The sequence below is a fragment of the Castor canadensis genome, chromosome 11 (assembly GCF_047511655.1).
Source record: "Castor canadensis chromosome 11, mCasCan1.hap1v2, whole genome shotgun sequence".
Lineage (NCBI taxonomy): Eukaryota > Metazoa > Chordata > Mammalia > Rodentia > Castoridae > Castor > Castor canadensis.
Window position 1 is genome coordinate 69839457 of NC_133396.1, and position 26798 is coordinate 69866254.

The following is a 26798-nucleotide window of genomic DNA, read 5'->3' on the forward strand; positions in this document are numbered from 1 at the left end:
ATATGTCAATCACAGTGACTCAGATAGAGCCCAGTTGGACTCCATAGCCTTCAGGGGACCTTAAGGGTGTCCAGCCATGGAGCCACAAATTTGAGCTTGAAATGCCACAGAGTCAAGCTCCTCACTCATACATCATTTACTCAGAGTTTAAAACAATGAGTTCCTCTTCATTTCCCCTAAAATCCTGGCTAGCCTTAAACCCAGTTGGCTGGAAGCCAGAATCACATCAGCCTCTAAACAAGTTGGCCAGAATCATATTGGCCCCAGATGACTGGAATCACATTATTCCCAGAGGAAGGGGACATATCACCCTGCAATTACATCAGGGCTCAACTGGTACCCTGTAGGGATCAATCCATGCCAGCTCCTGTACTGACTACCCTGGGGCTCCTACCTGGTCCAGATGTCTGGTGCAGGTCTCTGTTTCACTCCACCAGTTAGAGGGCCTGGTCCTTGGCTCTGCAGCCTCCTTCAGTCATCTGGAGGGAGACCCCAGAAGCTCTGCAGGCTACAGGGCTGGGGAGCAGGGACCTGCTGCCCAGCAAGGCATGGCAGTCTAATCTCGCTGGGCCCTCCAAAGTGTTGCAGAAACAGTACAGAAAGTATGACTGACCAGTGGGAATAAGACTCAAATCCAGGTGGTTGGAGGAAAGGAAGATTTATTACGCTAGCCGACCAGCACCTGGATATCTCCAAAATGGTGCACTTTCAAACTCAGGGTGATTGAGGTTTTTATACTGAGAAAAGCAGCAGCAAGCAAGCAGGGAGTGCAGAATCAGTCCTGGCAGTTAGCTGTTCAAGGTTACAATATATCATGTCAGCATAGGACAAAGGCCATCCACAGTTTCTAATGAGATAGCTGGATGCAGGGACCCTAGCTAAGGGGAAGGGCTTTACCCATCTTTGATTTTGTTCCCAACTTTGATCTTTTTATGGGTTTCCTTATCAGGTACATTCAGGAACTGGCAGTGTGACAGAAACCACTGTGTTATCTTCGTCAGGTTATGAATGCTGTCATCAGACTTTATCCTTCCATGAAGATAACATGGACTTTGGTGACATAATTTCATCACAACAAAAAATAAAGAGATTGTCAAATGAAGTTTTAAGACTAGAATTTGAAGTTGGCCATTGGAGGCATATTGCTCAGAAACAAAGAGCACACAGCTCTGAGCAAAAGGAAATCTAAAGACTGCAAGCCGTTATTACACACCTTAAACTAAAACAGAGTCAGGAAATTGATGACCATCAACGTGGAATGTCAGTATTGCAGAATGCTCATCAATATAAATTGATAGAGATAAGTCATAAACATGAAGAGGACTTATGTGACTATGAAGAACGAATTGAAGAACTTGAAAATCTTTTGCAGCAAGGTGACTCAGGACTTACCATGACTGATCACTCTGAAATCAATGAGATGCAAAAAACTATTCATGTTCTACGAACATAAAAAGTAGAATCTACAAAAAAAAAAAAAACCTGAAGAACTGGAGAGTACAATAAAAAGCATACATAAAAAATTAACTTCTGCAGAAAATGAACTAGATACATTGAAGAGAGAACAGGAACAGTTAAAGGAGGAAAAGAGACAAACAATTGAACAGTGTGAAAGCTTGAAACAGGAATGTAGTAAACGACAGCCTTCTGCTGTGGAGCAGAGAGATGCTGTGGCAGAAAAAGAGAGAATTCTACAGAATTCTTCAGAGAAAGAAGTATTCAGACTACAACAAGCTCTGTCTGATGCTGAAAATGAAATCATGAGACTACGTTATTTAAGCCAAGATAATAGTCTTGCTGAAGAAAAATTGAAACTTAAAACACTTGTTCAACTTTTAGAAAAAAGAGAAGTCAATGTTGAGTCAAGAAAAGGAAGAACTTCAGATATCATTCTCAAAACTGAGAAGTGAATATAAACTAAGTCAAAGCACAGCTACAAGAAACCTGAATTTGGATTTTGAATTGCATAACTTAAGATTTAACCTGTAGGCAAAGGAACAAGAACTGAATCAGAGTATTAATGATAAGTAAATACTGAGAGCTGAGTTGGAAGACCTGCACATGCAAAACCAGGAAGCTACAAAGCATGTGATTTCATTAAAAGATCAGCTATCAAAATGGCAAAATGAAGAGAATAGTGTTATCAGGAAACTGAGGCAAGACCTATATGATGAAAAAAAGAAAGTTTGTGAACTTGGGGATGATAAAATGAGTTAGATGTGCAAAAAGAAAAGTTAATGCACAGTGAACTGGCCCTAATTGATTTGCATTTAGCCAAGAAAAAACTTGAAGGTAAAGTAGAAGATTTAGAAGATCAGCTGAGTAAATCACAGAAAAATAACTTAAACATCCAGAGGGAGAACCTTGAAATTAAGGAACACATTAGACAAAATGAAGAGGAGCTATCCAGAGTCAGAAATGAGCTAACTAAGTTTCTTAATCAAGACTCCAACATTAATTTTAAGGGTGACTTATTTCAAGAAAGGGAAGATGAAGTTAGAACCTTAAAGCAAAATCTTTCAGAAATAGAACAGCTAAATGAAAATTTAAAGAAAGTTGCTTTTGATCTCAAAATGGAAAATGAGAAATTAGTTTTAGCAGGTGAGGATATAAAACAACAGTTGGGAGAATCTATTGCTGATAACAAACAGATTTCTCTGGAAAAAAGCACTATTGCAGAGACTCTGAAAAAGGAAAAAGAACAAATTGAAGCAGAATTGTGTTTGGCTGAAAAGAGGCTTTTGGAAGAAACAAACAAGTGTAAGCAGACTGTTGAGGAACTATCAAATGCATGTAATCTGAATACCTCTGCCTTACCCCTGGAAAATGAGCATTTAATTAAACTCATTCAAGAGAAAGACTTCAAAATAGTGGGACTCAAAAAGAATATTGAGCAAATGGATACCTATCATAAAAAAAAGTAAGGATATTCTGTCATCTACTTTAGAAGAGCAGAAACAATTTACACAGCTTATAAATGAAAAAGAAATCTTTATTGAAAAGCTTAAAGAAAAAAGTTCAAAACTGAAAGAAGAATTAGATAAATATTCTCAGGCTTTAAGAAAAAAAAAGGAAACTTTAAGGAAGACCATACTGGAAAAGAACAGAAGCCTTGGATCTGTGAAAGAAGGAAGCAATCTTCTACAAAAAGAACTGGAACAACTCCGGGAACAGCAGAGTCAAAAAGGACCTGGGGCTGAGCCTAAAACCCTCAACAAAACCACAGGAGTAGAATCTGAGGTGTCTCAACTGAATATAATCAAGGATCACCTGGAGAAGGAAATTAAACATCATCAAAAGATAACTGAAGACCAAAATCAGAGTTGGATGCAACTGCTTCAGTCTTTACAGGAGCAGAAGAAGGAAATGGATGAATTTAAATAGCAGCAGGAACAAATGAACATTATACATACCCAGCTCTTTTTAGAGAAAGATTAGGAAATTCAGAGTTTACAAAAAACAATTGAACAAATAAAAACCCAGTTGAATGAAGAAAAACAGGACATTCCAACAGAAAATTCTGATATTTTTCAAAAAACAAAATTCAAAGCACTAATATAGAAAATGGAAGTGAAAGACTTGGTGTACCTGAAGCTGAAATTGAAAGGCTAGTGAAAGGACTAAGAGAACAAGAGTTAGAGATTAAACTTCTAAATGAAAAGAACGTATCTCTAATTAAACAAACTGATACTCTGGCCAATGATGAGGTCAGTAAACTAACTGAGATTATCCAGCAGAAAGATATGGAGATACAAACTCTTCATGCAAGAATATCTTCTGCTTCCTACACCCAAGATGTCATTCGCCTCCAACAGCAACTGCAGACCCATGCTAGAGAAAGAGAGCAAGTACTTGCTGTTTTGGAGAAGGCAAGGGAAAATAGCAATTTGAAAACAGAATATCACAAAATAATGGATATAGTGGCTGCCAAAGAAGCAGCACTCATTAAGCTGCAAGATGAGAACAAAACATTGTCCACTAGATTTGAAAGTGATGGTCAAGTTATGTTTAGAGAAAGTCTTCAGAATTTATCACTTATCATTCGAGAAAAAGACATTGAGATAGATGCACTAAGTCAGAAAAGTCAAACTTTGTTGGCAGTGTTACAAGGCTTCCAGCCCCAGTAATGAGGTTGGAGGTGTTACTAATAATCAGTTTGAGGAGCTGCTACAGGAACATGCTAAACTAAAACAATGAGTAAAGGAAATGGAAGAATGGAATGAAAAGGTGATAACCACTGTCCAAAACATGCAAAATGAGTCAGTTCATGCAACCTTGATACTAATAGTTGAATTTAACCTAAAATGTACAGGCAGAAACAGTGCCTATATGCAAAATTGAGACAATGGTAGTCATTCAGTTGTTTTAATTATAAATAATGTCAAACTGCTTTATGCATTCACATGCTGTCAAAAGTTCAAGCAAGAAGTGAGATAATAATCATCCCACAAATTTGAGCTGCATTCTTCTGAGCTCAAACTACAGTTTTAGCAAGGTCTGATAGAAAAGCAAGAAAAGTTTCCTTATGCAAAATCCATTTATCATTGAAACTGTGGATCTTCATCTAGACTTTAACTGGAATTGGGTCAATTGGCCATGTGACAGCATTTTGAAAGTCAAACATCAAGAGAAAGCTATAACAGAATTCTATAAATTCATATGAGTATGCTCAGTTAAAATCATAGCCTGTGAATTAAAACCAGTATTAGGCAGTACCTGTCTGTGTAAAAAGTTATTTTCAAAGATGAAATAATCTTGTTACAAATCACCATTAACTGATGAACATTTGCAATTGATATGGATGATTGGGAAAATACTAACTTCCAACTCCAGTTAAGTGATATGATATCCCTTACCCTACGATTCTATCCTTCCATTAATAGACTAAAGTTTAAAAACTACAATTTTAAGCTGGGTGCTGGAAGCTCATGCTTATAATCTTAGCTACTCAAGAGGCAGAAATCAGGAGGATGATGGTTTGAAGCCAGCTCAGGAAAATAGCTCAAGAAAGCCTATCTTGAAAATACCCAATACAAAAAAGGACAAGTGGAGTGGCAAAAGTGGCAAAGCTCTTGCCTAACAAGCACAAGAACCTAAGTTCAAACACCAGTATATTCAAAAAATAGATAAAACATAAAAACTAAAAATTACAACTTTAAGTTTACCCAGGAAAAGAATGTCATAAATAATTCTGCAGAAATGTGATTCTATCTTGTTATGTAATTGTTTATATAATATCCTTGATTTAGCTTCATGGTCTGTAAAACCTACAATGTTTATTCTAACGTCCTTTATAAAAAAAGTTTGCCAAGTTGTGCTACAGATAATTAATACAAATTCAAGTCACCACTTTGAAATCTTAAGAAAGTGCATTTTATTCAAGTCTTAGATTTTTTTTAGATTTGAGACTGTTTAGGTCAAAACCAGTTAACCTGCCTAAGTAGTTGTATGATAAATGAATAAAGCCAAGAACATAGGTTCAAACAAATTTATACCCTCCATCAATGTCTTTCAGAGAAATATTATCTTTACTGAAAAGGGTCTACTTTAATAGTTTATATTTGTGAATTTGAGAAAATTTACTCAAACAACATTTTCTTTTTTTTTTTCCTTTTTTTTTTCTTTTTCTTTTATTATTCATATGTGCATACAAGGCTTGGTTCATTTCTCCCCCCTGCCCCCACCCCCTCCCTTACCACCCACTCCGCCCCCTCCCTCTCCCCCCCCTCAATACCCAGCAGAAACTATTTTGCCCTTATCTCTAATTTTGTTGTAGAGAGAGTATCAGCAATAATAGGAAGGAACAAGGGTTTTTGCTGGTTGAGATAAGGATAGCTATACAGGGAGTTGACTCACATTGATTTCCTGTGCGTGGGTGTTACCTTCTAGGTTAATTCTTTTTGATCTAACCTTTTCTCTAGTTCCTGGTCCCCTTTTCCTATTGGCCTCAGTTGCTTTAAGGTATCTGCTTTAGTTTCTCTGCATTAAGGGCAACAAATGCTAGCTAGTTTTTTAGGTGTCTTACCTATCCTCACCCCTCCCTTGTGTGCTCTCGCTTTTATCATGTGCTCATAGTCCAATCCCCTTGTTGTGTTTGCCCTTGATCTAATGTCCACATATGAGGGAGAACATGTGATTTTTGGTCTTTTGAGCCAGGCTAACCTCACTCAGAATGATGTTCTCCAATTCCATCCATTTACCAGCGAATGATAACATTTCGTTCTTCTTCATGGCTGCATAAAATTCCATTGTGTATAGATACCACATTTTCTTAATCCATTCGTCAGTGCTGGGGCATCTTGGCTGTTTCTATAACTTGGCTATTGTGAATAGTGCTGCAATAAACATGGATGTGCAGGTGCCTCTGGAGTAACAGTCTTTTGGGTATATCCCCAAGAGTGGTATTGCTGGATCAAATGGTAGATCGATGTCCAGCTTTTTAAGTAGCCTCCAAATTTTTTTGCCAGAGTGGTTGTACTAGTCTACATTCCCACCAACAGTGTAAGAGGGTTCCTTTTTCCCCGCATCCTCGCCAACACCTGTTGTTGGTGGTGTTGCTGATGATGGCTGTTCTAACAGGGGTGAGGTGGAATCTTAGCATGGTTTTAATTTGCATTTCCTTTATTGCTAGAGATGGTGAGCATTTTTTCATGTGTTTTCTGGCCATTTGAATTTCTTCTTTTGAGAAAGTTCTGTTTAGTTCACATGCCCATTTCTTTATTGGTTCATTAGTTTTGGGAGAATTTAGTTTTTTAAGTTCCCTGTATATTCTGGTTATCAGTCCTTTGTCTGATGTATAATTGGCAAATATTTTCTCCCACTCTGTGGGTGTTTTCTTCAGTTTAGAGACCATTTCTTTTGATGAACAGAAGCTTTTTAGTTTTATGAGGTCCCACTTATCTATGCTATCTCTTAGTTGCTGTGCTGCTGGGGTTTCATTGAGAAAGTTCTTACCTATACCTACTAACTCCAGAGTATTTACTACTCTTTCTTGTATCAACTTAAGAGTTTGGGGTCTGATATTAAGATCCTTGATCCATTTTGAGTTAATCTTGGTATAGGGTGATATATATGGATCTAGTTTCAGTTTTTTGCAGACTGCTAACCAGTTTTCCCAGCAGTTTTTGTTGAAGAGGCTGCTATTTCTCCATCGTATATTTTTAGCTCCTTTGTCAAAGATAAGTTGCTCATAGTTGTGTGGCTTCATATCTGGATCCTCTATTCTGTTCCACTGGTCTTCATGTCTGTTTTTGTGCCAGTACCATGCTTCAAACAACATTTTCAATGGCTACTAGAACAACATACTATCCACTGCTTAGATGTGCCAAATAAATATTTCACAGCCTGTTTCATTTGAACTCATGCACATTTGCCAGTGAACTGTACTACTTCTGTTTGGGGGAAGGTTGTACACACAAAGGTTAGGAATTCACTGCACATTAAAACATTCCCATTAATACTCAGACTTTTATACAATTTAGGGATGCTCTCAAATCTCTGAAACCCAGCCACAGATTTCAGGTTAAAGACCTTTGATTTGGGACTACTAGTTATTAATCTGTACAACTTTCCCATAGGATATTAAAAGTTCTTTTCAGCTTCTTCCTTCTCTAATATCCAGTTTTTCTTTTCCATTTCCCCCTCCATCTCTTTTACTTTTCCCTCTTATTTTGTCTCCAATTTTTCCTTATTCAGATATGTCATTTTTACCTTATAGGTGTACTGACCTTCCTGTTTCATTTTCATGTCAGTGTATAAATAAGGAAAAAGAACAAATCAGAATTATACGAAGTATGGCATCTGTTGCAATTTTTTATTCATTTTTGGAATGAAACATTTTCACAAATGAAGTAAGCTTAAGATTATCCATTTGGAGGTGCAGAAGAGCTTGCTACAGAGAAAATGACATTATTTCCTTAATTATGATAGTCAGAACTTCACAATATTATAATGACTTTCATCTCAGACAATCCCAGAATCCTTCTCTCCTGGGTGTCTGAAGGCAAGTCCCATAGAAATAGGAGCATTGCTGAGCCATCACAATGTATTCAACACAGAACCTGGCAACAAACAACAGTGTAGAGAAAACTGTTCAATAGTTTGGGGAAAATATTGTACTTATTGTTTAAATGTCTGGCTTTGGTAGGACAGTGGTAGCAATAACATTTCTGTTTAAGTTGTAATTGGCATAGCTAATCTTTCAGTAATATTATCCCTTTATTTTTAAGAGGACAAGTCTTCTCTTGACTGATTTCATGCATAGGTTTCTATTTATAGACAAAGATAATTTAAAAACCTGCATTAAATATGATTTCTTTGATGCAAGATGGCTATTCAAACTTTATAAAAAGATAATTAACATTTACAAGGGAGATTTTAAATGCAGTTAAGTTACATAGAAATCAAGCTAGATTCTGTGTATATGTTAAGACAATTCAATAACCAAATAGACAATGATAAATGAATAACGTACATTACTAAACACCAAGTAATCCACATATAACGTGTTTAGCATTTTCTCCTCAAGTTGACAGAATATTATCCCCACTTTATGACTGAGAAAACAGAAGCTCAGAGGAATGAAGGCATTTGTTCAATGTCCAGAGGTTGGAGCCAAACACAGGTCTGTCTGTGCAGAATACCTAAGTTCTTCCTAATTACTCAGTCAGTTATTACTCTCCAATAGAAATGTAAGGCAAATCACAAGTAAATTTTAAATTTTCTAGAGTCATACTAAAAATTTGAAAAGGAACAGAAAAAAGTAATTTTAAAAATTTTACTCAGCCCAATAAGCCTTAAATATATTTCAGCATGTAGTCAGTGAAAAAGTATTAATTAGATATATTGTTTTTCATACTAAGAATTCAACATATGGTTTGCATTTTACACTTACAGGTCATCTCAAAATTTTAATTGGTCATTCACCAGTCAGTAACTACTCTACTGGGTAGATATGTACTAGAACATTCATTTGTTTAGCAAATATTTCACAGTTAAACCAGTCTCAGACAGTAATAAGTGCTATGAAGAAAACAAATGAGAAGACTGTAATAGAGAGTGACTAAGTGACAGCTTTGAAGAGTAAGATCCTGTGAGGATGCAACCCTGACATGTCTAACTTCCCTTAAGTGTCCTACACAATTGAAGGGAGCATATAAGGTAGCATGGAGAGCCCTGACCAGCATTACTGGTCCAAAGAGTTTCACTATTTTTCTATTGTGCAACACAGTGTTTGTGTGTTTCCTTATGGTTCCACTCATAAAGGAATTGCTTTGCCAGTCACCATCCTCAGAGGATGTTAAATATTTTAGTGAAAACAAGAGCAACATAATTTCTGGTAGAGATATATGTGAGATAAAACAGAAGCCCAAACATCTGGTATTTAAAATATCACCACGTGTTAAGTATAAAGGCTGAGACTGATGGAATGAAAAAAACTGAACTCTTTGCATAGTATTGGCTTCACTGTATTTCATACACCTTTATAAATTTCTATTTTCCTACACCTTCAAGGATGTAGATAGTTGATATATGTGTATATTTTCCAATTTTGGAAATTCTTGACTTCATAAGTGAAACCATATAAAAATCACCAATTTACTTAATTAAATCCATACTTAATGCAGAATATATTAAAATTGAATGCACTGTTCTAGTCTAAAACACATGAAGAGAGGCTTTTTCTTTTGAAGTAAGAGGCATTCAAAGGATTAAATGTGGAAGAAAAGAGCAGTGAACATTACACCAAACTCTGTTTTTCCCTTCATAATGAGAGTTCCTGATAATAAAAGCATGAGGAAATCACACTTACTATGGGCAGTCAGTTTTATGTCCTTGGCTTGCTTGCTGGCTGCATTAGACACAGTATAGTGGTAGTGCCCCTTGTAAAATTTGTCCTCTGTCTATAAGTTGAATAATAGGATCTCCCAAAAGAAAGGCCTAGAAAAAAATTATTCCATAGGTCCATTTTTTACTCTCCCCATTTAGTCTCTCTTAATTAAAATATGAATCAAAGTCGATTAAGAAAAATACAATGAGATTATTAGTCCCACTCAGAAGAATGAAATCATCTACCCATTTTATAAGGAAAGTTACAGAATTATCACTTAGAGGTGACAAGTACTCCCACTTCAGTCTTAAATTGCTTAATAATATTAACAGAAATCCCACAGGGTTATTTTTATTTATTCATTCTTATTCTTTTCATTTTTTTGTATTTTTTGGATTTTCAGAGCCTAAATCTCTAACATCAGCTGGAAAAGAAAAACTAATAGTTTGATATTATAGTTTAGGACCTTCAGGCCAAGCAGTATTGTTAAGCCAGTATCATCAGGATATCTGGAAAAGTATTCATGGTAGAATGCATGTTTATCATTTACTGAAGGTGATGACAATGCCAACTTCTCTAAGAAGTAGATATTGCAATAAATATGAGTGCCTTTATAATTATAAATATTAAAAGAAGTTTATGCAAAACCTGGCTCACATACAGCTGTTGAGGAAGTCCGTTTCTACTATACAGAATCAACTATAAAATGCTCACTTCATGTAATTGGGCAACAGATTTACATTAATACTTGAAAAATCATGGTGATCAAAGTCTATGGTATCTTAAGAATTTTATCATTGAAATCCATTGTTTCTTTCAGGAAGACCCATAACTAGTTTTTAAAAAGTTGTAGTGAATTGTTGGCATAATAAAGGCATCACTATATTAATAAGTTGCTGGATAGTCTACACAATAAAATATAAAAGACATTTAATTTTCTAAAGTCGTGATGTGAATTTGCTCTTCTGTGATTGCTATTTGGCAACGAAGTAACTTGAGTATTCCTCTTGTGGTCATAAGCACATTTTCCTTTTTAATAAGGAATTTAAGTCTTGAATTTTCCACTAGTAGTTTTTGAACAGAGAATTTTAGTGTACAATAAACTTGAGTTCCTCTACGTTTATGAAATAATTTTCTAACATTTATAAAAAGCTTTGTTATTCATAATAATAAAAGATATTACTTTAAGACTTTTTTAGCAATGTTGTTTTAACTTCATATTTATTTAATAATATTACATGTGATTAAGTGGGAGATGTGTACACATCTATTTCCTATCAATTAGACCCTTGAAACATATGCAGAAAAGATACTCACTTGCCATCCTTGAACCAGTGAATAACAGGAAAGGGAGAGCTTTTGACATGGCATTTGGGGATGCCATTGTGAGTGAGGACAACTGAGACTTCATTTGGGGAGCTGGCACCTATTATGGAGGGTGGAACTTGAACAAAGACATTTTATCATGAAAACCTGTGACTTAGCACAAACAGCTGGGGGAAGGAAAGCAGATGGTCAATAATTTTAACAGCATTTCAAGATCTTAATGTTAAAAATACAATATCACAAAATAATCTGTTTTCATTTCTCATCTATGTACCCAATATTAAATTTAAACATAGGAATACATTCGTGGAAGATTTGCAGGATGACAACTGACAAGACTCATGATAGCACAAGATCATTTCAAGACATACCAGAAAAGCTTAGAATGTAAGATGTCAGTGAAGCTCACATAAGCAATGCAAAAATTGCTATATATTTTAAATAATTGGCAACATAATTAACATCAATCTTATTATGTTAAAATTCTACGTTATCATATGCTAAAAGTGGTTTAATACACAACATGAAAAAGAAATTGATGATAGCTTTTTTTAATCATTCTTGGAATGATCAAACATATTAAGAGATTCTGCACACGTCCCTCACCATCTAACCATGTTAAGGTACTTAGTCTCCAACTTCAAGAAATGACCAGCTGTGGAAGGGTTTCGGTACATAATGGATGGTTGTGTGATCAGATTTTTACTTTAAGACCACATGGCTGCTAAGTGAAGGATGGATTAGAGTGGCAAAGGTTGGATGCAGGCAAACAGGGGGTTATTTGTTACCTTCATTCATCTTACAAATATACTTTCTCAGAGGAATGGAAAGAAGCAGATAATGTAACCCAAAATTAGCAAATAAACTTGACAGGATATAGGTACGTTTCAGGAATTAGAAACAAAGCGGTAAGAAGAATGAAAGGCAAGTTCTGGAAGAAGCAAATAAATGGATGGAGGTGCAGGTCACTTGGTGGTGATCCTGAGGCCATGCAGAACACATGTTCATTCTGTTTGATATGCCAAGAAGGACTTCAAGGACACATGACTGAGATACTCAAGTCAAGATACTAAGAAGAGCTGGGCATGATGGAGCTTATCTGTAATCCCAGCATTTAGGAGGCTGAGACAGGAGGATCACTAGTTTAAGGCTAGCCAGGGCCACATAGTGAGTCCCTATCTCCAAACAAACAAACAAACAAACAAAAAAGCCCAAAATAAACAAATAAATAATACATTTTAAAAGATACTAAGGAGAGTATTTGGTATCTATTCCTAGAAGTAAGACAAGAAGTCTGAGCTGGAGATAAAAATTTGGCAGTCTTCAGCATGCAGATGGAAGTAAAATCATGGAAGGGAATGAGCACCACAAGAAGCAACGCCAGTGAGACCAGAGATAAGAAAGATTACCTAATTTGTTCACATAGACTATGTTTAAATATAATGGTGGTAATTTGGAGGGGAAACAAATGCAAAGTACGTCAGGCATTGAGGAGACTGAGGAGAGAGATTATTTTCATGGTCATGAATGCGAATGTTAATGCAGTATCATTACAGGCCTCACTTTCACTAGAGATTTACAAATTGTATGTCTATTTTGATGAACAAAAGTTTGAAGAGAGAAAGTCATTTTATCACAAGGTGAATTTTAAGTTTTAAAACATACTCTCACCATTAAAATGTTTTCTGTCCTAATTTTTTATACTGGCTGCCCACTCTAATTCTCTTCCTACTCTCAGAATTTTCTCCCTACTCTGATTTCTCTTCCCACAATTACCATTTGAACTGATTAAACTACAATAACTAGAAATAAGGGAAAATGGATTTGTTAGCCTCTCTAGTTCAAGTGCAGCTGACCAGCATCAGCAGATGTCCACAGCATGAGCAAGTTACACTCTGCATCACAGAGCTACTTATCTATCTACAGCTATTTCCCAGAGAAGTATTTCCTGCCCACCTAACTGGAGAAATTGGCAAGAATATAATTTCCCATTTTACATAATATAGTACCAATTCTGGGTAGATGATATTTTGGGGTACAGGACTTTGTATCATAAATAAAAGATTCTGTATCATCAGTTATTGGGTAATCAAGATTAAAAAAAAAGTAAGAACAGAGTTAGTGAAACAAATGGTATTTCTTCTATCAATTTATTCTACTTTGTCATATAGTCAGTGCTATACAATGTCATGTCACAAATGCATCTGATCTGCAGTATTTTAAGGAATGTTTTCCTTCTCTAGCACATCGATACTAAAGTACTTCTGAGAAGTGCCTGCAATATTGGTTGCTTTGCAGGAATATCTTCCTGCATCCTCTGCAGTGGCTTTGAAGAGCTTCAGTATCTTCCCATTGTTCACAATCTGAATAGTGCTGCTTTCAGTCACCTTTTAAGGTAATGAAGGTCAGTGTTATCTGCAATCTTAAAATCCAGTTACAAATTAAATTAAATATGAAGATTATATTTATTAAGAGGAAATTCACATTTGGACATATTATTCAAGTACACAAGCAAGGGATTATACACATGTGAATGTCTCCATTTACCTGGATGTCATCTTTATACCACATAATGGTAGGTGATGGTGTACCTTCCACTTCACAAAGAAGATTGGCAGGCTGGTTTACCAACACTGACACAGTTGTGACATGTTTTTTATCTTTAATTTCTGGAGGAACTGTAAAGAGAGAGCAATCATGGCTGGATAGTTTTATTTTAAATGTAATTTATCAAGTTTCCTTTTAAATTCCTTTAGAAAGAAAATTGTGAGATACATGATGGCTACAAAGGTTAGTCATATTTAAACATATGCCTTCTTATAAAATGAAAGGTCTTGGTCAATATATTTATTAGTAAAATTACACCCTTGCTGGTTTGTTTTTTCACTTTATTATTTCAGTGTTTGAATTCACGATGAAATTCTGTATGACTTTAAGGGAGAACTTATTTATATCACATACTATTCAAAAAACAAGCTACAAGGTCTTAATTTAAGACACATGGGACTTTACTTATGGGAATAAGTATTGCCTGATGTCTATGGAAGTTAATATTCAATAAATTTTAAAATGTACATGCCCTTATATTTATGTAAAATGACACATGTACAAGATTTTTGTTGATGAGGTACTTCTAATAGCAAAGAGATGGTAACAACCTCAATGCTCATTGTTATAGAGGAAGGTTAAATAAAGCACTGTATACCACACAATGGGATGTGATAGGTAAGAATTAGGGATGATGATCCCTGGCCATGAAGGAAATGCAAATCAAAACCACATTAAGTTTCTGCCTCACTCCTATTAGAATGGCTACCATCAAGAATACAAACAGCAACAAATGTTGGTGAGGATGTGGGGAAATAGGATCCCTCATTCACTGTTGGTGGGAATGTAAATTAGTACAACCACTGTGGAAAACAATATGGAGGCTCCTTGAAAAACTAAAGATAGACCAGGTGCTGGTGGCTCACACCTATAAACCTAGCTACTCAGGGGGCAGAGATCAGGAGACTCTTGGTTCAAAACCAGACCAGGAAAACAGTTCACAAGACCCTATTTTGAAAAAAAAATTATAAAAAAGGGTTGGTGAAGTGGCTCAAGGTATAGGCTCTGAGTTCAAGCCCCAGTACTGCAAAAAAAAAAAAAACCCTAATAACAGAACTGCCATATGATCCACTGATACCACTCCTGAAGGATATACCTGAAGGAATGTAAATCAGGGTGTATGCCTGTACATCCATGTGTTTACTGCATCATTACTCACAATAACTAAGCTATGGAAACAGCCAAGATGGCCCATTACTGATGAATGAATTAAGAAAATTTGGTATTTATATGCAATGGAATTTTACTCAGCCAAAAAGAAGAATGAAATTTTGTCATTTGCAAGTAAATGATGAAACTGGAAGACATCACCTTAAGTAAAGTTAGCCAGGTTCAGACCAAAGGCTGTTTTCTCTCATATGTGGACTCTAAACTTAATGCAAACACAAGCAATATTATGAAAAACAGGTCACGCTAAGGGGAGGTCACATACAAGAGAGAGAGGGTAAAAGAAGGAAGTTAAGAAGGTGAGTATGGTTGGCAAACTTCCTATAAAAGAATGAGTATAGAATTTTCAAACCTGTTGAAATCACAACAAGATGGAGACTTAGGTAGAAAGGAGAAAAATAGAGATGAACCAGTTCGAGTTATAATACATATATACATGGAAATGTCACAAGGAAACTCCCTGTGTAGCTATCTTAAACCAACAAGCATGTCATTTTTTTCTTTTACAAAATTGGAGGAGGGCAGAACAGTTCCTATCTGGGAGTGATGGTACAAGTAGGAGGAGGGAGAATGTGGGGAAAGGGTGTAAGGGGGTGAATATGGTGCAAATATTGCATATACATGTATGTAAATGGAAAAATGAGACCTGTTGAAACTATTTCTGGAATGGGTGGATAAAGATATTGATAGAGGGGATTAATTCAAGTATGATACATTTGATATATTTGAAGAACGTGTGTAAATGCCACAATACACCCCCAGCACAACAATAAAAAATATAATCTCCAACTATAAGAAATAAAAATAAAAAAATATTGAGAAAAAATTTTAAAAACAAAGTCAGGAAACAGAAAAAAATTAGGGATATTGAACAATTACAAAAATAGGAATAGAATAGGTGCAGAGTAACTGGTATAAGATTCTACCATATGTGCTTTTTCATAAGTAAAAAGAGGATAAAATAGTACACATTCACATTTCCTTATATATACCTACAGTACTGAGAAGTCTCTCTCTTCTCTCTCTCTCTTACACACACACACACTCACACACATGTACTTGTGTGCACAAAACCAATTACTTTCCTTGCCTCTGAGAACCTAAATAAATGGCCAAGCTCAGGGTCAGGAGATTTTTGGTTATGTGTCTCTTTCTCCCATTTGGATTTTGAATGATGAAAAGTCAAAATCAAAAATCATATGAAATTTTAAATCAGATGAACAAGTACAATCAGACTACCAGGATTTTTTGTTTGGTAATGTATCTATTTATATTTATATTGAGAAATACTACATTAGGGAATTTAAATATACAAGAATTAGAAAGTGCCATATAGTTTAATGATTTTAGCAGTTTTGTCCATATTTACCATGCACTTTGAGGTTGTATTTTTTTCTGTATTTCCTGCTTCATTGACTACAACACAGATGCACTCCCCATTGTCATGTGGTATAACAGAAGTAATAACCAACAATGTCCTATTTTCCAAGATGGAAAAACAGGCTCTTTGCCTGTCAACTCTCTACCATTGCATAACTATTTGAGAGTTGGTTTAGGAGTACCTAAATAAAAATGTAAAGGCTTTTTAAACAACAAAATTAGAATTCATTAAATATCAAATAGATCATGGACAAGTATACTTTTCGTTATGTCTATGATTTGAACCCTTAGATACTATACTACCTTCAAGATGTTTCTTCTGGCATGGAAATGTGAGGACATTATGGTAGTAAATACCTGCAATTCCTTTCCAGTCTTGAGTTCTATGGGTTCAATGTAAACCTTGATCAAAGTTGTTCTTAGAAAAACACTCAGATGTTAACAAGAAAAGCATTTTCTTGGTGAGTTCATAATTGACTAGTTGGAAAGAACTGTGAGAGTCAAATTGATTCAATATGGCAGCAAAGGTTTGGGAGTGAAATAGAGGAAAACATGATAGTGTCAGAGGAAGATGCCATAAACACTGCCCAACCAAACAGAGCACATAAAGGATGTTCAAAACTTTCTTCCACAATTCACTTCCTTAAAAGGTCTGGCAGAGGAAATATGAGAAGCCTCTACTCTCCACACCAGTTTTCTGGAGATCTCATCTGTCAAATGAAGGACACCAGCTCTACTCTTGAAAAAGAAATTGAGAATGCAATGAGCAGAACTGCTTTCCTGGACTTATTTATGACATAGTGAATGGAGGTGATGTGCTCATGGGCAAAAATGATAAAACTATATTAAAGTATATAATATAGACAAAAGGAATATTAGAACTAGGTAATAATATATACTAAGAATGTATTTATTAAGCAAACAATGTGCCAGGCACTATTCTAACCACTTAAATCACATGCTTAATTTCTGTATGATTAAAAACAAAGCATATTAGTTAAAACAAATTTGATTCTTTAAGATATTGTTATCAATCTTACATTAAAAATTAATAAACATAAAAAGGTGGACATAAAATCCAGGGGAAGTATAAAAGGAGTAACGCATGTATCATTGAATCTAAACTGAAACTGGATTAACATCTTATAAAAGTGACTATGAAAGTTGTAAGTATGAGGGAAACAAAGCAAAAGATTGGCCAATTTATGTGTTCTCATTGTAAAATGCAGATAGATGAGAAAAGAAGGTCGAAATGATGAACACCAGTCATCTGTTCATGTTCTTGAGGAAAAATGGGGCTAAAATCCTTTCTTTTCACTTAGCTCATTTCTTTATGGACTTTGGACTTCTAAATTAATATTTGTTGATTTAATACAAGAAAAAGTAAATGAACAAATGAAAGAAAGAAATAGTATTATATTTAACCTACAAATGGTAGGGAAACCATGATTAACATGAAATTCACAGCAAAAGACAAAAAGTTATCTAGCTACTTTAAATGAACTTAAGAATTTTATTCCAGGTGAAAGTGAAGAACTAGGCAGAGATAGTTTTTAAGTATAGTTATCCTTATTTCAACTAGCAAAAACCCTTGCTCCTTCCTATTATTGCTTATACTCTCTCTTCAACAAAATTAGAGATAAGGCAAAATAGTTTCTGCCAGGTAGTTAGGGGGTGGGAGGGAGAAAGAGGAGGTTGGGGGGTAAGGGAGGGGGTTTGGAAGGGGGAGAAATGACCCAAACATGGAATGCACATATGAATAAAAAATTAAAAAATAAAGTGGAAAAGGGAAGTCAAAACAAGGAGGCAGATTGAGAATGAAGGATCCAGGGGAGAACAGGGAGAAACAGTGTATTTGGCAGGATCTAAGGGTAGTGAGCATCCACAGTACCTACCTGAATTTATACCTCCCTAATTCTCACTGGCTCTGACAAGTTACTGATGACTCTTTAGATATCTGAAATGCTTGTTCACTTACCTTTCTTTTAATATTGGCAGGAAATGGAGTAATTATTGGAGATAGCTACTGTTGAGAGGTGCAAAGCCTCATTACAGAAAGAAAGCCAGCATGAGGGTCCTTGATTGCTGCTGCCTGCAGGCACAAGTGGCAGGAGGAAGCAAGTGTGGGAGCAGTTAGGAGACCAGACCACTGGAGCCCTCCAGAAGTAAGGTAAAGAATGTTACTTGTACTTTGCCAGAACTGCTACAAACTCAATTTGAGTTACTGCTCATAAACGTATGTGTGAAAGAGATGTACTTAACCATGTATTTGGCACGTGTGTAAGGATAACAAATACAGTGCCTCCTCCACTTCCCCCTGAGGAGAAACACTAGTAATCTCCTGCCAGGAAACATGGTGGGACAGGAAGTCCAGAAACTTAAAGATAGGGAGGGACTGGATAAGTCTTTAAGAGAAAAGATACATCCTGGTCTCAGCATTAAGACCAGTTGAAAGTAGACCTGGAAAAAAGAGTCTTTAAAAAAATGCCTAGGACGAACAAGAGAATAAGCCTAATTTTTTTTACCTCTGACAAATTAAGACAAATTTTAAATATTTTGAATAGCTCTGTCACAGTTAAAGAAATCTTGCCAAAAAAGAATAAAATAAGAAGTAATAGGAGGACCTGAAGAATGCAGAAGTCATACTAGAATAGGCAAGTTTGAAAACATGTGTGATCTTTCCATCGAATGAAAGAAAGGGATGAAAGGGAAAAATACCTATTCAAAGAGCGTTGTTTGAAAGAGGGAGCATTTCTATTGTGCTCCAATGTTATAGGAAGGACTGGCAAGTGCATTTTATGAAGATGGTTCTTTGGGTGCAATATGGAATTCTAGAACAATATCACACCAATGACTACCTTTCTGAGTATCACACACCTTTTGCAGGACATGGAAATGCGATGCATTGATTGGCCAAGTATTCTTGGAATGGAGTACTAAAAGGAGGTTCTAGTTCTTCCACCATAGGTGGTTCTGTCAAAAATAAATGCTTTATCACAGGCTTTCCTTAGAGAATTTCAAACTCTATTGAAGACTTCATCAATCACCTGCCTTCATGGTTGCTATTTCTCCTGATTCTTTTTTCAAATATGTCATATTTCCAACTGTCTGAGCTCTTTACTTATATGTGACCCAAAGGCCTAAAACTCAAAATACTCCCAGGAAAATTTATATTTTGTTTCTCATGATCCCATTCTGATTCCCTTTCTCCCTCAGTTAAGGTATCATGGTCCACCCCATCATTTTTCAGTCTTTCCCTTATCCTAACCTGAACATTTATTTAAGCACATAGTAGCATGGATATTCATGTGTCTGTATCTTTCTTTCTATCCTCCATGTCTCTGCTTATTTCAAACCCTAACTTTCCCTTACCATAACTATTTCACTAGGTTTCTTATTGAGATCCTATTATCAACTACATTCCCCTTTGGATTGATGCTCTACATGGCTCCCAGAATATTCTCTCTGAAACACAAATCATGTTTGTGATTACATATGTATCAAGTTAATGAGAGATTGTTATATAAATGTCTATCTTTCCCCTTTAACTATAAACATAAGCACACAATAAGGTTTCATTAGTAAATGCATAAATTGGGCAAACTCTCCATTAATATTCTAGCCGTTTACCCCAAAACATTCCAGCATACCAGGTACTAAATACCTGCTTATCTCTCCTTCTTACCTTGGTACTGATATTCCTTCTAACAGAAATGTTCCTCCTGATTTCCACATGGGTGGTTCCCTCCAGTTAACAGGATCTCAATCTAAATATCATTTCCTCAGAAAAGTCCTACTTAGCAATTCCAACAAAAGCAGTCAAGTCCTGGAAGTTGATACTATACCCCACTTAAATTTTCGACACTTTGCTCTTCCTTCTCTATATTTTTTCCCTTGTTTTCTGTCTGTTCACACTAGAACATCTCATGAAAGCATGGGCTTTGCCATTATCACTACTTCCTTACCACTGCCTACAACATGATGGTCACCTGGCAGAAACTCAATAAATATTTGTTGCTTAAGGAAATAATTTTTTATCTTTCAAATCTCAAAATAATGCCAATGTCAGTAGAGGAGCAGTGGACCTAAATTTCCTAGAGATCAATTGACATGAGGTGTTAGGTGAAATCCTATCCAGCCAATACTGCCCCAATTTCTCCTAAACCAAAAAAACATTATGTAGAATTGCTTTCATTTCACATATCATGCACAACAATTTCATTTTCAAAAGTACACATGCACCAATTGATGCAGGTTTAGCAATAAAGTGGTTTCATTTCCTTCTAGTATGTTTCTCCTTTTGAAGCTAGAATCACAAAATTTCATAGAGAAATTTTTCTAAAGTGATCCAAAGACTATTCAGGACTATACATCCTACACAGACTCCAGGCATTCTCCTCCACTCCTGACTCTACCATATACATATTTTCGTCATCATAAAATCACTTTAGACATGCAGCATTATCTTAGTTTCGTCACTGCCTGCTATGTTACTGGCAACACAGGTATATATGACAGCATCTGACAGTGCAGCTTTGTTGATGCTTAAAGTTCCATCTGAGCTGCTAATATGCTGCACTCCGTCAATCAGCACGGTCCTTCCACTTTTCAGCCAGGTGACCACAGGTGGAGGTGACCCTTGGGCATTACATGGAATAGCCACTCTTTGACCGACTTGGATTTTCATATATTTAGGGCCACACTGTATCTTTGGAGAAACTGAAACAATAGTGTATTAACAATTCAATTTTTAGAAGTTCTTTCATTTTCTCACTCTAAATGAGAGCTCCTTACTGTGGAGCTCCATGGGACAGTAGAGCAATCTCTGGTTTTGGATCACTTCCTAACTGTGTGATAAGGGGTAGGTCAATAAAATTCCTGAGACCTGTTTCCTTAATAATTCAGGCAAAGAAAACTCTGCAGTCAAAGCATCAATTTGCTGCAAGAATTGGAGGAAAAAAGAAATAGATAACTCCCAGTTTCAAGCTGGAGGAATAGACAGCATTTAAATTTGTTAGGTTTCCTTTAACTTACAAATAATACAAGGTTTTAAGACCCACTTAAAAGGCAATCCAGATAATTTTTGAAGCATAAGAGAGTGAAACAAAAAGCACTTCTTTCCATGTGTTCAGTGTTTGTTCTTTTAATGGCAGAACTAGACAGACGATAAGAAGAGTTCTCATAAATCATTTTGCTAATCTCAGAGAGGAAAAATCACATGAAGCCTTTATCATTTCCCCTTATCTACCTTCCTTTAGAAATTTAAATGACATAGTTTATCAAAACACTGCAATAAGATTCTTGGTTTCCCCATCCATGCATCATGCACTGTAGAGTTGAGTGAGTCACAAGGGCCCAATTATAATTTATGCATTGTAGCCCTCTTGCTCTGTTATTCTGTCCTTTTTCACTAACTTAATATCTGATGACTACTTTCTAAAGGTTGTAACAATAGCTGCATGAGTTGATAGTGTTACTATCATCATTTTACAGAAGAGAAAATTAAAGATAGGTGAAATCAGGTAATATGCTTAATGCCCTTCAGCTGGTAGATGACAAACCCAGGGACAACAAGACACTACTATAGTAACTGATCTGAGTTTGAAACTAGGTCAATATTCCCTGAGACAATGCCTTCTGATATTTGGACATCTGTCATCTTCATAATGCCTGGTGTAGAAATATGTACTCAATGTATTAAATGAAGGAACAGCTGGTAGAATACTGCATACTTAACTGAGAATGGTTAGGTTGCCAAAGAACCCCAGGAAGCAGATTTTTTTCAGTTCCTCAGTTCTTTAAAATTGAAAATTACCATTTAAAAATGATTAGGTTCTTCCCTCAGAATCCAGGTAGTTTCTAAGAATTTATATTTCTTTTCTACCTAATATCATCAGCCATAGTGAAGAGTAACTGGACATGCAGAAAAATTGAAATCCAAAACTTTAAGAAGCCCATTTGCAAAAGGGAAAAGGGGCAGATAAAGTTTTCAGAGAAAATGAAAGGAAAGCACAAGTTGCTTTTAGGAACCTTTTCTATAGTCACTTAATACAGCTTGGAGGCTAGCTAAAAAACAAACGGTGATTATGGGTTTCCTTGTAGCCAGTGCACAAAGCTAGCAAAAGTCCTCATTTCAAAACTCATCACAGACACTTAATTTAACACACTGGGTTACCTTTCCAGCAATATTTGTGGCAACCCAAAAATACATCCCACTATCTGAAATGAGGGTCTTGGTGATCTTCATTGAACCAGAAGGGAGGAACGTATGTCTAAAAGAAAAAACAGATATCAGACTACAGAACATGAGACTTCAAACCCTCCATGCAGCTGCATTTCCATGTGAAATTACTACTCTGCAAGTGAGTTTTGATACCATCCTCCCATCTGTAATACATATGCTGTAAAAATCAGAAGGTTTCATAATTATCTTCTGAATTCTGGATGATGTTCTTGCAAACACAAAATCAGTTTTCTTTTACCCTTAAATCTAACCTGATTGTTCAAAATCACAAATAATACTCTGCTTCAATAAGATGTAGCTATAAAAGACAAGTGTACATCTTAGTAAATTTTGAACTTACTTGGAAGACTTTTATATTTTTTGCAATGCCTAATAAAAGATTTACTGTGTTTCAATAAAGGCAAACAAAAGAACATATGTTTTCAAATATATTTTGAATATATTCCTCTTATAAGATAATAACCTATTGGGTAACAGAACTAAATATAAAAATGTTATTACACCATATTTGGTAAAAAAAATTCTTTGCACGGGGAATGCAGAGGCTCAGTAGACCTACCTAATATCAAGTTTCCTTATAAAGTTAGGTCAAACGAAATGTGCTAGTGGTTCAGAAACACACAAGTGGATTAATATTTAAGGAGAGAACTACAAAAACACCTACTTACATATAAGAACTCAAGAGTATTAGAGGTAAGATTTCAAAATGTAAGGATTAACTATTCAAAATGATATTAGACAACTGGCTCTACAAATGGGAAAAACAAATAAATGAAAGTAACACTGTCACATTATACATAGCATAAAAATTCAGGTAAATGAAAGTGCAAAATGTAAAAAAAAAAAAAAAAAAGAAAAGAAAAAAGAACCCCAAAACTTCAAAAAATGGGAATAATACATGAGAGGTTATAATTATAATTTTCCTAAAGAAGATGAAAAGTCCAAATCTACAAAAGAATAAATTACTATATTGAGCTCCTTCAAACTTTAAAGCTTCTGTACAACCAAACACTGTGCCTAAATAAATCTTAAAACCCTAACAACAGACTAAGGGAAACTATTTTCAACACATTCAACAGACAAAAGTGTTATCATGAACAAATACCATATTTCTACATTTACTAAGAAAAAGATAAGTTACTAGGAAAATGAATATTCAATTGAAAGAAATGATTTATGGATTACATAAAAGACTAAGAAACAGGTAGGAGTGTTCCAAACTCACCTGAGTCAGTCCCATGAAAATGAAAGCAGTCACATGGTACCACTTCATACCCATCCACTGTCAAAAATGTTTAAGTTAGTCAATGCCATGGGTGCATTAGAAAGTGGAAACTGGTAGAGATTTCTTCTGGTAGAAGGTAAATCAGTGCTGCCCTTTGGAGAGAGATTTAGCCATGTCTACCAGGCTGCTAAAAGGAATTTGCTCTCACCAGAAATTTTAGTTCCAGGTATAGGTCCTAAAGAAATCCATGCATGTACATACAGAGATCTAAAAATGTAAAAGCATTGTTCAAAAACCGACAATAGTGAAAGAATTAATAAACCATAACACATATATAATATATATATACTAGTTAATATGAATAAACTGAATCTATATGTAAAATAATGAATAAATGTTGACATAATTAAGTAGTAATATCAATATACTAAATGTTACAACAGCAAATTAAAAACACAAAAACAAGCTTTCTGTGCTACTAAAGGATATAAGGATGTAGAGCATGTTTGTGGTAGTGTTTGTCCCCAGGAACAGAGAAAAGAAATTCTTATCGAGGAATGAAATAATAACAATTTATTACTAATGTTGTACTTTAAATTGAAAATTTTCAAAAAGCTTTTTTCAAAGAAATAACAAAATCATAGATATTTTAGTTTGTTTTCCTCACCAGTGGTAGAGAAACTATGCTAACATGAACTCACACCTTCATTAATTACATATCAAGAACTCCAACAAATGGTAGCTACATCCTAATTCATGTTGCACCAGAAGCTTTTGACATGATGCTGAATTAAAGAAGACACTGAGAACTAGAGAGAAAGGGTATAAAATGTGCACTACCTTATATAATCCTCTCAGATAATACCATTCCCATGTGCAAGCAGGAGAGACCCCTTGAACAAATTGAACAAAGTTTCATGGTTGCTTCAAGGGTTGGAAAGAAGTTTAAACTCATACATGGATGGCAACAAAGGTTGTGTTCTTAAAGCTGTGGCATTCTCACCATGTCACCTAGCCTATGAATTACATCAACACAGAGGCCTTCATTTGTATAAGGATTTAATAAAGGAGACTTACAAAATCACCTAATGAAAATCAAGTCCTAGACATTATAGTGCTTATTGTGATTTATTGCTTCTCTGGGATTTACAGAATTCTGCATGCTACACCTGGCTAACAGGAATCTACACACAACTCTGCTCATTTCCACAACTGACTTACACAATACACCAGTCAGAAATTATGCCAAAGGATATGGTCTCAGCATTTGTGGCATTAAAAATGATTTGGAAGGTATACATATATATTATTTTGTTCCAGAAGGCTTAGATGTATATGTGAATTATCTCAAATTTAAAAGTTATTTTTTGAGACATCTGAAAATCTATATGGGCATAGCAATTTATCCCAACAGGTCACATCCCTGTGTTGCCATTCATCCCAGATCTCCTACCTTGGAGAGAATGGTGAGATGAGCTGGGTTTCTTTGGCCCAAGTAATGATAGGTGGGGGTAAGCTCCTCACTTCACATGGAAGTGTCACCTCTTCCCATGCCTGGATGGAGATCTCAACAGGTTTATCCTGGGACAGTCCTCATTGGTCTCTAAACACTCTGTGCCTTACTAAAATAAACACATAATTTGGGAGGGAAATAGTACATGGGAAGAAAGGCAGAGTTTAATTTACATTAAAATGTGACTAGAAGGTTCTTAAGTAGTTTATAAGCAGATGTTGTTTATCCCCAAGTTTCAGGACATATACAGAATTTTATATATATAGAATTTTCCATTAATACTTTTATGGTGAGAGCTAAAAGAGTTTCCCTTCTCAGCAATAACTGTGAGCACACCAGGTCAGCTGAAATGCTAGACAGTCTGAATTATCATAGAAATCCCTGTGACCAGAGGGCTACCCAAGACATGGCTGAGGCCTGACTCTGCTGGGCATTTTAAATAACTGCTGTTACTGAATAGAGTTGGAGGTAAGAAGTACTTCTTAGGAAAACACCATAATTTTTTCCCAAAACACTATACAATTACTTTCATTAAAATCGAAATCTGGTGGCTCATGCCTATAATCCTAGCTGCTCAAGAGACAGGGATCAGAAGGATCACAGTTCAATAGCAGCCTAGGCAAATAGTTTGCAGACCCTATCTTGAAAAAACCCTTCACAAAAAAGGGTTGGAGTGGCTCAAAGTGTAGGACCTGGGTTTAAACCCCAGTACTACAAATTAATTGATCAATCAATTGATTGATTAAAGAAATCAGAATATGGAGATCCAAGATGGCAACTAGGGTGCAGAAGCAGACAGCATGAGCTCCAAGACTGAAAAATGTTGCTGAGATGCTGGAGCCACAATTGGCAGAAATAAAGCAGCAAGGATAATCAAAACTTTGATATTCTGAACATCTAGCCCATGGAAAGCTTCTCCAAACCACATTACACTGAGGAAAAAAGAGGGGTCCCGTGCAACCAGACACCAGCTCCAAAGCTGTTTGGGAGACATTTGGCAGGCCAAACAAGTGAACACCAAGTGTTATGTTGTTTACCCCAGGCACTCCTAGGATAAACTAGCATAGCCCCGTGAGCAGACAGCCCACCTCCCACACACACAAAAAAAACCCGAACAATAAATAAGGAACTGAAAACTAACACACAGCAGAGAGACAGAGTTGCTGAAAGTGCACTGGAGAAGGAGGGATGAGCAAGGAGCTGAACTCCATGTGAACTTTCAGTTAACACAGGCTGGAGAGGCAGAAGGGCCGACAGTGGGCTGGTGATAAGCTGCTGTTTGAATTAGGGCAGGTAGTTGTCCACAAAGCACATCTCCTGAGCCAGTGAGCAACATCCAAGGTCAAAGGACACTGCAAAATTGAAAAATAATCAGCAAACCATCACAACACGCTGACAGAGGGGGACAGCTGAAGGATCATGGATAGTGCCCCAGAGAAAGGGGGTGAGGCAAAGAAACAAGCCCCCAGTCAACCAACATAGTGAAAACCCAAGTCCAAAGCAGGAT

The 26798-nt window shown here is 35.9% G+C and overlaps 1 protein-coding gene across 1 annotated transcript in view; it reads left to right on the forward strand.

The window, feature by feature from the left end:
* The window catches only part of LOC109674272 (thyroid receptor-interacting protein 11-like), a 939645-nt gene that overhangs the window by 3142 nt on the left and 909705 nt on the right, over positions 1-26798 (forward strand). The window contains 6 exon segments of the mRNA XM_074044773.1: positions 769-778; positions 950-1477; positions 1479-1841; positions 1843-2206; positions 2209-2912; positions 2914-3521. Of these exon segments, the coding sequence (XP_073900874.1) occupies positions 769-778; positions 950-1477; positions 1479-1841; positions 1843-2206; positions 2209-2912; positions 2914-3521 (2577 nt within the window).